Below are 13,151 nucleotides of genomic sequence, written 5' to 3'. Positions count from 1 at the left end.
TCTTAACTTGGTGGATGTGTTTCATATCAAGTCTTATAAGATAGTTTTAACTAAAATTGGGCACAGATACTTGCTTGGATATTAAAATAGAAAATAGAGAAAATTCTTGTCATGAATTCCTTCAATATCATTAACGTCACCTTACTTTCTGCTGTCTTGTCAGTCCCATGATAAGTGAAATATCGTCATTAGTAAACAATAATTTTGTTACAATATCATAAAACTAGCTGAGAAACTGATAAAATAAGTTAACAATATTTATACAACAGGCTGCACTAGCTTACACGCATTTAAGAATGACTCGTGAGTTTTTGCTGTTTGGAAGTAGCCCAAAGGTAGCATAACGTTCCGAATATTAGCATAACGTTCAGAGTGTTCGCACAACGTCCAAAACTTTAGCATAACGTTCAGAGTGTTCGCATAACGTTCAGTGTTCGCATAACTTTCAGAATTTTAGCATAACGTTCCGAATGTTAGCATAACGTTCAGTGTTCGCATAACGTTAAGTGTTCGCATAACGTTCAAAATTTTAGCATAACGTTCAGTGTTCGCATAACGTTCCGAATGTAAGCAAAACGTTCAGTGTTAGCATAACGTTCAGAGTGTTCGCATAACGTTCAGAATTTTAGCATAACGTTCCGAATGTTAGCATAACGTTCAGAGTGTTCGCACAACGTCCAAAACTTTAGCATAACGTTCAGTGTTCGCATAACGTTCAGAATTTTAGCATAACGTTCCGAATGTTAGCATAACGTTCCGAATGTTAGCATAACGTTCAGAGTGTTCGCATAACGTTCAAAACTTTAGCATAACGTCCAGAGTGTTCGCATAACGTTCAGAATTTTAGCATAACGTTCCGAATGTTAGCATAACGTTCCGAATGTTAGCATAACGTTCAGAGTGTTCGCATAACGTTCAAAACTTTAGCATAACGTCCAGAGTGTTCGCATAACGTTCAGAAGTTTAGCATAACGTTCCGAATGTAAGCATTACGTTCAGAGTGTTCGCATAACGGTTAGGAAGTTAGCATGTTGCACCTGACAGTAATGCTTTCCAGCCGTTGCTGCAATAACGGTCAAGCTTCTGCTCTAAACTAAACGGTAGATGTAGCCTTGTAAACGTGTTTTTAAGTGAAGGTAAAGAAGTGTCTGACGTATAGTAATGAAAAATTGAACTAGCTGGGTCGGTAAGTTGTTAACAACTGAATATCTTAAGCACACAGCAGTAAAGTTGGGGACCTGGAATTCATTTTGATGGGAGGTACTCAAAAGCTCACTAAAGCACAACAGAAATCAAGACAGTGTAAGAAAACATTTCCATCATCAAATCTGGGCAGTGTATATTAATTGGCAATGAAAGTAGTACATGTTTAGACCTTTATCAAAACATAGTTTAGAATTTGGAATTGAAATAGAACTTAAGTATTCAAATAATCAAACAGAAAGAAGGACGTTTTAAAGTTGGTTTTACATTATAATTATTAATAAATTATTAATACAATTACTAATAAATAGTGAAATAGTGATTTATTAGCAGTAAGTAGTAAGTAAACTCTTTAGGTTTAAAGCAAAAAATGCAAAATCCACCATATTTTTATACGCAAACACATGTTGATTTTACTTTTTTTTTATTATTAATTTGTTTTTTTTGCCGTGCTGTGCATTGGACCAAACAGTATGCTGACAGATCAAAAAAATAAATAAATTGATATCCAAAACAAAAGCAGCCCTGAGCTGAGTCACATCATGGCTTTTCATCTGGCGCCATCTAGAGGTCAAAACTTGAAATTACAAAAATTAAGTATTTGAGAAAAGAGAAGTTATGCAGCTTCATCTTTCCAACAGCCTGGTTCACACACGTTTGTATGACTCTTTGCACAAAAAATGTTGTCCAGACTCTGAAGTTGATGACCAGGTTTAGATTAAAAGTTTGCAAAGCCTGCTTATATTCATGACACCATCAAAAGTTTTAGGATTATAAGAGACAGACCTGATATGACAATGCAGGTGTCTTTGGCTCGTCTCTTCATGGCTTTATATGCAGCATCAGACACAGCAAACAGGTGAGGAGTGTTTTCATAGAGCTCCCGGCCTCGGTATGACTCAATGGTATCTTTTCCGTAAATGTCCATATGTCTGTACGGGTTCACAGAGACGACTACTTCTCCGATGTAGGTGTAGATGCGTCCTTTCTCAAACCTGTCCAAACACAAAATTCAGAAACAAACTTAAAGCCATATTTATTTACATATACCTCACAACACACGACTATGTGTGAGTTTGTATCTAAGTATTAAAGGAACCAAAAGTCTTACTTCTTCTAACAAACTTTCATACAACCTGTGGAAAAACCCTTTAATTTGAAAAGTCTGTATAAATCCACCATTATATCTTTATATGGCAGACAGGAAGTGACACAAGCGTACTCTGAAAGCAGGAAATGAGAGTTGTGGTTGAAGGGCGTCAGTTTTTTGTAACCTTTTGTGGCTTTGTTCAGCATGGGAGTAAAATTATCATGTCATTCAGTGTAACAGAGAGAAATGAAGAAATATCTCTCTTCTTTGTTGCATGTGGGATTTAGAATTAGTCAGTGATAAGAAGGAGAGAGTATCAGCTGGGTCTGGACCAGTGTGTCAGAGATGGAACAGAACTGTCTATTCAAGCACACGTTAACAGAAACAGGAGCAAAGTGGGTGAGGTGCCCCAACTGTGGAGCCGACATGGGCAGGGGTAATCAGGTGATATGCAGCTGCACAAATCAAAAGAAACTTAATGGTTCATGCTCTTTCCTGTGTCTTCTGACAACTCAAAGCACCTTTGCATTACTATTCACATCCACGCTACATTCACACGCTGATGGCACACACACACTGAGGGCCGTTCAGGGTTCAGTGTCTTACCTAAAGACACTTTAACATGTGGACAGTGAGACCTGGGATCCAACCCTTGACCTCCCAGTTAAGACAACCAACTGTAGCTATATTCATTCCCATCCTATTTGTCTTCATTATCTACTTTCAAAACTCTTGTTAAGGTAACTTATATCTTTAGCATTAGTTTGAGTAGCAGCACATGTATCTTCTTAGCTTAAATATTTGAGGACTCAAAAAAAGTGTTGGCCCAAAGTCTCAGGTGAAGGTAAGGTATCAACAAAAATGTAAAAACAAACAAAAAAAAAACCCTTTAACAATAAAAAGCGTTGAGTATGTAGTTGATTTTGCCCAATACTTGATTCAACCTGAGTTGATGGGGCAAATTGTAAATCATAGCTGAGGACTTTGAGGTGGCACTTCAGATGGGCATGCATATCTAATGTGCAAACCCTCTGGACATATTTTACTACTTACACATCATGAAAAGTTGACTCGTTAGGACCACCCTAGTGTTTAAAGTCATATAATCTCTTGGATCTGTAAACAAATGCTGTAAATTTTGAAAAATTTGCAAAATCTTTGAATAAAACAAATTTAAAAAATTGTGCAAAACTTTGAAAATATCAAAGATTTACCAAAATTTAACAAACTCCCAGAAATGTTTAAAAAATAATAATAAATTTCAAAATTTTTCAAATTTGCAAAATTAAAAAAATATATATCTAAAAAAGATTTCTAATGTCAAAAAAATCTGAAACTCGAAAAACATCAAAAATTTGCAAAATCTTCCAAAAGTATAGATTTTCTTTTCTCAAATTTGAATTTCCAAAAACTTTCCCCAAAATTTAAAGCTCTATTGCAAGAAATGATGCATAATTAGTTAAACAAAATGTTAATTCATGATTTTATTTTGGCTAAGTGTCTTTAATTATCAGTACCTCTGTAAGAAAAACAACAATTCTTGATTTTATAATATAAGCACATATATATATATATATATATATATATATATATATATATATATATATATATATATATATATATATATATATATATATATATATATATATATATATATATATATATATATATATATATATATATATGCTTATATTATAAAATCAAGAAAAAAAAATATATATACATATCTATATCTATATATATATCTATATATATATATATATATATATATATATATATATATATATATATATATATATATATATAAACATATATATCTCTATATATATATAGATATATATATAGATATATATATACATATATATATATATGTATATATATATGTATTTTTTTTTTTTTTTTTTTAAAGCTACAAGGAGCCACTGCAAAGGAGTCAAAGAGGCAGATGAGGCTCCAAATCTGCAGGTTGAAAATCCTTGGTCTATGGGATGTCGAAGGGATGCCAAATCTTGGGTCCATGTGCAGAATCACAGAGGATCTAAACTGACACATTGTGATTATCCTTAATCATGGCAGTATTCCTTTTGCATTACTGGCAAAAATGTAAGGCCCTCTTTAGGTGAAAGCTGTGTTTAGTGCCAGAAAAATGAAAGCTCTGATATTCTGATCAACAACAACTGGGGAAGTCCAAGGAAGACAGTATGTGATACAAACAAGAGAGAACTCTAAGGACACAAAGTTTCTTATCACATTTATGAATGTCACAGAAAAACCATCCTTAAACATCCTCTGTTTGTGTCTTCATAAATAAAACCCCCTGATGTCTAGTTTAACAGCTCACCTGTCTTCCAGCAGATGAAGCCAGCTGACAGACAGTTTAAGCGTAAGGCAGATACTCATCTTCAATAAGCACAGGAATAAATGTGCAATAAATCCAAGGTGGACATGAAAAGAATGACAAACCGCTAAAGCAGGCCCATATTAGCCCAAAGCTAAGCTTGTTTCTACCATCAGACAAGTCTGATCAAGCTGTGTGATGAAACTCAAGCTAACATACATGATTTGCCAACTAGAGATGACAGAGAGACTCCCAGCCAGGGCAGGAATGCTAAAAATGTTCATTTAGAGCCATCTGCTGTGCTGACGTCAGCTGAGAAAGTGTGAGCAGTTTTAAATGGTCTGACGCATTTTCATGATTCTGCTGACACTATTTGAAGAGTGCTGGAAAAAAAACAATGTGACATCTAACAGGGTGAACTTGAGACATACAGGCTGTGAGGAAGTGAGAAAGTCCTATCCCAAAGTTATACACAGAAGGAGTTACAACAGGGCAAGATATGCACTAAACAAGTCATTCAGTTCAGGTTAATCAAGATCAAATCGTGACTGCACTTTTTCCTCAAGGTTTATTTGACATTATTGACATCTCTGGTGAGACTGATCGACAAATACACTGTCCTTAGTTAGTGACAAGCATAACACACCAAAGCTTTACACTCAAGACAGTTGCACAAAAGTTTTCTGAACTCTTTGAGACCCAACATCGATCCACCAAAGAAGAAGCTCTTAACATCAGAGGCAGAAACCTCGGACACAACCAGACTCATTGGTTGCAGATACAGAGAAATGGATGCAGACAAATGAAAGGGGAGCTGACAATGAGATGTTGGCTTCGTTCTTCCTGTGATGTGAGGTGATGATGACATTAACCTCAAACTTATGTGTGAGACCTGCGAGTGAGTGGGAAAGGTAGAAGTGACTCATATCTCTCTTTTTGTCTACGTTAACCCTCACATCAAAAATGTCAAATTTTTAATTTGCTGCTTGAGTTTTAAAAGTTTTTGAAATAAGAGTTCAAGGATGACAACAAACCATAACAGTAAAAGTTTGTCACAAGTTTTGACATATTTAATGCCAGCAGAAACAACACCTCGAAGTAGGGTTTCTTATACTGCAGGCGTGTAACGTTACATCTCTGACATCCAGCTGCTTCCCCTCCCTTCCTCCTCTCCAACAGTCACTCAGAGCTTACCTCAACTTTAGATTCTCCATAAACTGCTCCATCGTCACCTCATCCAGGAGCACGAAGTCTGACTTCCCATACTCCAGACCCTCCAGCTCCGCCATCCTGATCTGCGTTCACCAAACCAGAAACACAAGAAATACACAGAAAGACGTAGAGGAACAGAAAGCAGCTCATGAGAGGAAGAAGGAACAGATGTGTGGCTGATTTCTAGGGCCCCGGTAGTGTGCGCAAGTGGGCGTGGTGAATTTGGTGGATGTAGGGTGTGCTTAGATGAGCTGTAGTCTGCAAGCCACAGCACGTCCTCCTGTCAATCAGCCTATGCCCTCATGCAGACGTCTGTATAAATAGAAGGAGGCTATCTTTAAAAACCCTGACCACTTCTGCATCCTCTTCCTGCAACAAGCCTTAAACGTCAAAATGGTCTCTAAGCCGTGTGACGCTCTTGAAGACTGCACTCTCATTTTTTAGCTTTGTCTGGACCTTTGACACTGAAAGAAAAGAGCCTCATTTTGCTAATTTGGTGGTTGGAAAAATGGCATTTTTCTCCTGGGAAGGATCATGGCACTTCCTTTTTTTAACTTGGCATTGGCAGTACAACATGTCCCTTAGGGTTTCTCCTTAAATTAGACGTTTTCTTACTCACAGAAGAGCCAAACTACAGCTTGGGAAACTCCTTTTTGTCTAAATTGGAGCCAACATGTTTAGTAATACTCTTTTGTTTGTGCCATGTGAGGAGAAGCTCAGGTGCGTGGGAGTAAGGGCAGACATGAGCAGGGATGGTGACTAAGCCTGAAAGAGCTGATTTCTTAATCCCTCTTGAACACTACCACACTGTTTTTTTTTTATCTTGGACTTTTTCAACAACTTTTTTGATACTTGTTGGTCTCTTTTTTCATCAGTGGAACTTTTCTAAATTTTCAGTCTTTGACAAGTTGCCAACTGAGTCAGAAAACAGTTCTCGGGCTAAGAAAGGAATCAAAGAACCACAGTGTACAGGAGTTGAGAAAAGACTATTTTAAGAGTAAAAAGTCCAAAAGATTAAATTTAGAGGTTATTTATTTTAACAAGAAGCTGTTTCAGTGCATTATTTTATCACTATCAACACTTTTTATGCTACGTTTAGCTAATCCAGAAAACCTGGCTACTCTTGGTTAGCTATCATTTTAAGTGCACAATTTGACTGGTTATAAATATTTTTCCTCTCTCCCCAAATATAAAGAGCTAAATATAACTGTGACTATCTGGGAATTATCTGTGGACAGAATTTAACCTGAAGTTTCAGGTTAGGGACCTCTGCTGTACACTAAGCTGTAAAGGCAGCAGCTACCACTAATTAGTGGTAATGCTTACTGTTATGCTAGCTTAAGCTAGCATAACAGTAAGCATCTGAAAATGGGTCTGTGCTCTTTCTCTTCCTCTATCATTTCATGACGATCTTCAGTTTGATGGGGGTTTTTTTTACCTTACATTATTTTACTTAAAGAATTTGAAGAAAAAAAGGTGAAAATCCAGTCCTGAGATTTGTAGCATACTCGGCTACTATGTGTTAAAGGATTCTAGCTTAACTGTCGTAAGCTAACTTGTTGCTAACACAAGATTTTAAGTGACATCTAAATGAGTCTCTCTTTTTGTTTTGACCCCCCCATACAAACATTTTTTTTTTTACATTTAAACTTTTAAGATATTAAAACTAAAACGCTGCCAGCTTAAAAGTCATATCATTTAGAAAGCTTGAACTAGCTACACTTGATGGATCATGTATTTACGGGGGGTTTCTGTATTGTTTAGTCAAAAAAAAAAACCACATCATTAATGTGTTTTATTTATGTACAACTGTCAGAATTGTTTGTTCAGCAGTTTTTTTTTCTTTTTTGCTAATTATCTTGATTCTATTTTTGCAGCCGTAAAATTGTGAAATGGCATCTAAAAGTCTAAATCCAGAGGGTGACACAAACATGACTTCTAACTTGAAAAAAACGTTTATTTACAGTCCTAATAACACGACACTATCAGAATGTATTGTGTACTGTTTTATTGTCAAGCATCCTCTTCACATTTTAATCTGGGGCTTGTTTTTCTGACCAGGGAAATAATGACCTTTGTTATAGTTAGAAAAAAAACAAAGACAACGAAACCAAAGTAACAGCAGAACTGTACAATATACATTAAAACACTTCTGTGAAACTAATTTACCTGTCTATGAGATATTTTATTTTTAGATTCTAGTAAAGATTCAACTTTAAAACTGAATTCTTTTTAGCTTAAACTTGGAGATGAAGCCAGTCAACCATTTAATAGATATTTTAAAGTTTCTTTGTTTTGGTCAAGGTAGTTTAAAAGTCTGAACAACCTTCCATCCAATCAGATTTGATGTAGTAGGTTAGTATTTTAGATTTCTAAGAAAGAAACAGAAACAATAAATGGAAAACCCCAACTCCTACCTCTTCAGCCGACATCCCTAATCAGATCTTTGTTATCAGTAAAAGAAAAACCTCTGAATCACTCTGTAGGTGCAGCTCTGTCTGAATGATCCCTTTCATTCTGACTTGTTCCTAGCACTGATTTGAAATGACAGAAGTGAAGGGGCTTTACCATCAGACTGTGACATTTTAAGCCAAAGAATTTCACAATACCTACTTACTGTAAATCCCCCCAGGGGTGTTTAATTTAAACTTTGTTTAACTAAATATCCAATCATCTTCGTAGTAACTACAGCTGCCTTTAGATCCTCATCGGACATAAACACTTCCTCTCTCAGCATGAGTTTAGAAAGATGTCAGAGTCTGTTTCACTTCCTGCTTAGACTTCCTCTTTTATCTGTCTCCATCCAAATGCTGCGTTCAGGTGTATCAGTATCAACATGAGCAGAAAGCAATCCATAACATGAAATCCTCCAAATCAACCAAATTATTATTTTTTAAATTAATTTATGAACATTCAACATTCTGCAGACATAGTTCCTCTAAAGAAAGAATAAAATAAAATAAAAATAAAATATACGGACTCGGTTTACATTATAAAATAAATGACAGCCAAAATCATTAATTGAAAAATTAACAAAATAGGTAGATAAAAAGCTAGTGATTGTAAAGGCTATTGACCTCATTCATTTGGGAAATTTTCTACTTGTCTTTGTTTTTAAAATATATTTTATATAAAATATTCAAAGAGGGATTTAATCCAGTGCACAAATCATTTCCATAGCAGTGTTATTTATAGTGCAAAAATGCAAATAAAGTTCTTAGTGTCTGAATATGAAACATTTTGCCTCAAAACACAGTATTAGACACATAATCTATAATGAACGAAGCTGAATGACATCATTCACAGCTACAAGAAATGCACAATGTTTCTGTAACTAACGCCATTTCCTCCCTGCAAGACAGGTACCTGGTGTTATACCCAGTCAAGAAGGAAGTGAGCTGTGTGGGGTTTGCATGCTGTCCATAAGTGTGAGAAATGAAGCCCACACAGACGTGCCAAACAAAACAACATTCAAGACAATAACAACCAAACATTTTGGTGTTCAAAATATCTGAAAGTCATTTCAAAAGTTTAAGTTTCAATGTTTTTAACACTATATTGATAAAATTTCTATTTTTCAGCCCTGCTGCTGCTGGGGATAATTTGCATATTCAATGTGACTCCTGGAAAAAAAGCAAAACAGTCAAAAAATAAAAAAGAAAGAAGTAACATTTCCATGCGCTCAAAAATAAATTACTTCTCATTTTTCTTTTTTGTTATTCTCTTAAACTTCTGCTTTATACTTTCGGCATTAAAATTCATTAATTGCTTGATTCCTTGAGGGGATTCAGCAGACTGGACTTTCTTCTCTGTATCCTGCATGTAACCCTTAAGTGGCCGTTCTGGCTGGGTTTTTGTGCGGGACTCAGAGCTGCTTCGTCTTCTTGACATATTTCCCAAACCAGGTCCAGCAGCTGCTGCCCGCTCCGGCTTAAAGTGATTCTGTTTGTCATCCTGGTACTTTGCCGGAGAGTAACCTGCAGCACCAGCAGGAGACAGATTAGCATTAGCACCCTTATCTCTATCTGTGCCTCTTCTATTGATTGGTGGCAGAGAGCTGCTTCTTTGCCTGGAGTTTTTGTCCAGCGTCCTCCCTGTGCGTCCAGACTGCTCCGCTGAATTACCCAACAGCCTTTGCTTCAGTTCATAACTCTCTCTAGAGGATCCAATGAGGTGGAGTCTGTCATTCCTCTGACTCACAAGCACTGAGCAACAAATGTGTCTGCTATTTTTAATTTTCTCCCAGAGAGCTTGGCCTCCACGATCCATGTCTTTCAAATAAACATCTTGAGTGCGGAGGGATTTGTTGAGATCATCCAGGAGACTCTGGAGTTTGCTCACAGCTGTTTTTGCATTTTTTCCCATTAAAGTCACGCAGCAGCTCTCTTCAGTGACATCATTCACTTGTATGATGACATTATGGCTTTGCAGGATGAGATCAATGTCTTTTTTCCTGAGTTTGTCAGCGTATTCAAACACATCTGCATCAACGGAGAAGGATTCTTTTCCAGACCTGAACGAGCCATGCTGAGTTGGTCGAGAAGAAGTTGCATCTATGTACTCTGGAGAAACTGGACGGATTGTAGAGGATGCTTCATGTACGGCAGTGGGTGTCGACCACGGAGGAGGATATGGAAGCTTGTTTCGAGATTCTGATCGTACTCTTTCACCATTAGTGTTGTAGTATTTGGAAATAGCTCCAGAGGAAGCCGGTGAGGATGAGGACGGACGTGTTTCTGTCTTAGTTTGAGGGTTAAGAAGTTGTTCCAACGAGGCTCTGGCTGCTTTGAGTTTCAGAAACGAGCCCTTGACACGCACCTGGTTGTTGGGTAGGTCTGTCAGTTCAAAGCCATGTGACTTGAGGATGTTTCGCACCATGGATTTATTGGGGAAAATGTTCAAATGTACGGTGGCCTCCACTGGGAAATCCATCTGGGAATAAGAAAGAAAAGGAAACAACAGAATTTGACTTGTTAAGTTTTTGCTGCAGAATACCCAAACTTAGGGCATTTTAAGCCAGAAAAAAAATCCTGAGGCTGTCAAACATGCTTTAATCTCTTTTCATTTGCACTACAGTAACTCTCTGTACACGAGTTTAAACCAGCACAGTTTGCACAAGTTACAGCTCGTCTGAAATGCAGCAGCCTGACTCCTCACTAGGGTGAAAACGAGAAACCACATCACTGTTTCAGCTTCCCTTGAATTTATTGTTGATACTAAAGCATGCACTGGATTTGTACCCAAGTATTTCTCTTATCTTCTCTCTACATATGTGAGAGAAGAGTTCCTCAGACAAAGCTCTGCTTGCTGTCCCAAAATTAAGACTCAGGGAGGGAGAGTTGTTATCCTCATTTAGATCTCTTTTGAAAACTATTTTTTCAGTGTGCTTCTACAAAAGATGTTATTAGAGCACATTTTAATCAGAATTTTAAATCTTTTATCTTTGCTTGTTTTGTTTTTCTGGTTTTTTACTCTTTGTTATCCGGTGGTAGTTTGATTGTCCTCTGTTGTATTTGTGGTTTTAAACCTGTCCTCCTCACATTTTACTCTTATTTTTTATGTTCATTTTTAAAATCACCTTGTAACCCTGTTTTGAAAAGAGCTTTATAGATAAAGTTTATTATTCTGAAGCACACCTGGTATACATTAATTATACACTATACTATGTTTTTATCAAAATCATGGGAGCTTATAGACAGGCAACTTTAATGCTGCTGTGACAAATGGATGTTAATGTCCACTAACCTCATGATATTCAGGTGGTTTCCTTGTTTGATGGTTCACCTCCAATGCATGAAAACTCTTAGACAAGATAAAATCAGCGACTATGGAAGGACATAAACAATAAGTCTCTTAACACTGATTTCATAAAACAGAAAAAAAACTTTTCCAGCTTAACTTATTCAAAAGGAACAGATAATTAAACTTAAACAAAGTGAGGATTATCTGTTTGAGAGGAAATTAGGTTCGATCAACAGCTAAATAAAGTAACTTTATAACGTGTACAAACTAATTTGTGTATTAGCTTCATTTGTTTCAGAGACTGTTTGTTGTTTTCTTTTCTTGCACTTTCACTTTTTGCTGCTGTTGTTTTTACATGTTTAACTGGTATCTTCACACGTTTCTGTGAGGTCTTATTTTGACATGATCCTATTACTGGACACGCTACGTGCATTATGTCTGCACTAATGAAACTGTATTGCTGAAGTGATGGTCTGATACCTCCCCCTCATGGTGTGAACAGGTTTTAAAAACAACTTCATTAAGTTGTCTGGTTTGTCATTGATCTGTGTTTGCTTTTGAAGTTCATGCAGAGGTGTCACTGTTTATCTTGATGTATCACATAACCTGTTAAAAACTCCTCACAGCAGCTTTATATGCATGTTCAGCGAATAGAGTCAAACACTCAACACTTTAAAGTTAGTCAGTCAAATAATTACTATAATCCTTTTTTATTTGTGTGTTTCTTTTCAATGATAAATCAACTTTTACGTGTTTTGGCTGTTTCATACCTGAGATCCTTTCGTCGAAAGTGAAAGATAACTGACTACGAAAGATTTTTTTTTCTTTAAAACCAAAACTTGTTAATATATTTTGAGCTAATTAACACTGAAGCTTCAGCTAATGATACCGATATATGGGATGAAAACATAAACTACTTACTTTGTCTCAGTATGGCACTGGCAATGTTTATTTACTTCGTGAGGACTTTTTCTGTTTTCAGCATGAGAGAAACCGAAACTAATGTCGTCATATCCGCTTCAACTCGTGTCTCGATTTACCAAAATAAAAGAAACGATAACAAGTTTTTCTTTGCATTTTTTTATTAGAATGATGCTGTACGTTCTTAATATTTTTTTTTTACAGCTAGTTTTTTTTTTTTTTTTTAAGTAGCAACTATACACTGCAACTTTCATGCTTATATTTTAAAATGTTGATTATATTATAACAGTCTATTTTTATCATTTCACTTTTTCTTTTTTCAAACTCTTTTTAGTCTTGTGAGGAATTTTAAATGGTCTGAATGTCAGAATGTATAGTATAAAAATAATTTCATTTTCTTACTATGAGGCATTATAATGACATATCAATGACAAAACAGAATATAAATTCCAAAACACTTGTTTGCAACTTGTGCTTTTTGGTGATTTGAAACCTGATTTACCAACTTTTTTGCACAGCTGTTAATTTTTTTAAAGTGTCATTAGTTTTGTTTGTGATCTAGTGACCTTGCATTTTTTTTTCAAATACTTACCAGATTATAAAAAAAAGTGAAACCATTTTTAAAATTGCACAACCCCCATACAT

At 35.9% G+C, this 13,151-nt stretch overlaps 2 protein-coding genes across 7 annotated transcripts in view; both read right to left on the bottom strand.

The window, feature by feature from the left end:
• The window catches only part of myo1g (myosin IG), a 69,126-nt gene extending 60,355 nt beyond the window's left edge, over positions 1-8,771 (bottom strand). Inside the window, exons 1-3 of one of the 4 annotated variants that reach the window (XM_074687123.1) lie at positions 8,261-8,771; positions 5,826-5,926; positions 1,990-2,198 (exon numbers count right to left, since the gene is read on the bottom strand). In XM_074687123.1, coding sequence (XP_074543224.1) covers positions 1,990-2,198; positions 5,826-5,926; positions 8,261-8,275 — 325 coding nt within the window. In that variant the 5' untranslated portion in view covers positions 8,276-8,771. The other 3 variants (XM_074687126.1, XM_074687125.1, XM_074687124.1) reach the window with 3 other exon arrangements.
• Positions 8,772-8,938: 167 nt separating this feature from the next.
• The window catches only part of rbm43 (RNA binding motif protein 43), a 61,477-nt gene continuing 57,264 nt past the window's right edge, over positions 8,939-13,151 (bottom strand). Inside the window, exons 1-3 of one of the 3 annotated variants that reach the window (XM_074687127.1) lie at positions 12,507-12,552; positions 11,589-11,668; positions 8,939-10,775 (exon numbers count right to left, since the gene is read on the bottom strand). In XM_074687127.1, the coding sequence (XP_074543228.1) occupies positions 9,537-10,775 (1,239 nt within the window). In that variant the 5' untranslated portion in view covers positions 11,589-11,668; positions 12,507-12,552 and the 3' untranslated portion in view covers positions 8,939-9,536. Of the gene's footprint in view, positions 10,776-11,588; positions 11,669-12,506; positions 12,568-13,151 lie in introns of those variants that run through there. The other 2 variants (XM_074687128.1, XM_074687129.1) reach the window with 2 other exon arrangements.

Source organism: Halichoeres trimaculatus, unplaced genomic scaffold (genome assembly GCF_033239565.1).
Source record: "Halichoeres trimaculatus isolate MK-OKI-2021-1 unplaced genomic scaffold, fHalTri1.1 fHalTri1_scaffold_14, whole genome shotgun sequence".
Classification (NCBI taxonomy): domain Eukaryota; kingdom Metazoa; phylum Chordata; class Actinopteri; order Labriformes; family Labridae; genus Halichoeres; species Halichoeres trimaculatus.
This window is presented reverse-complemented; position numbering and strand designations above follow the sequence as displayed.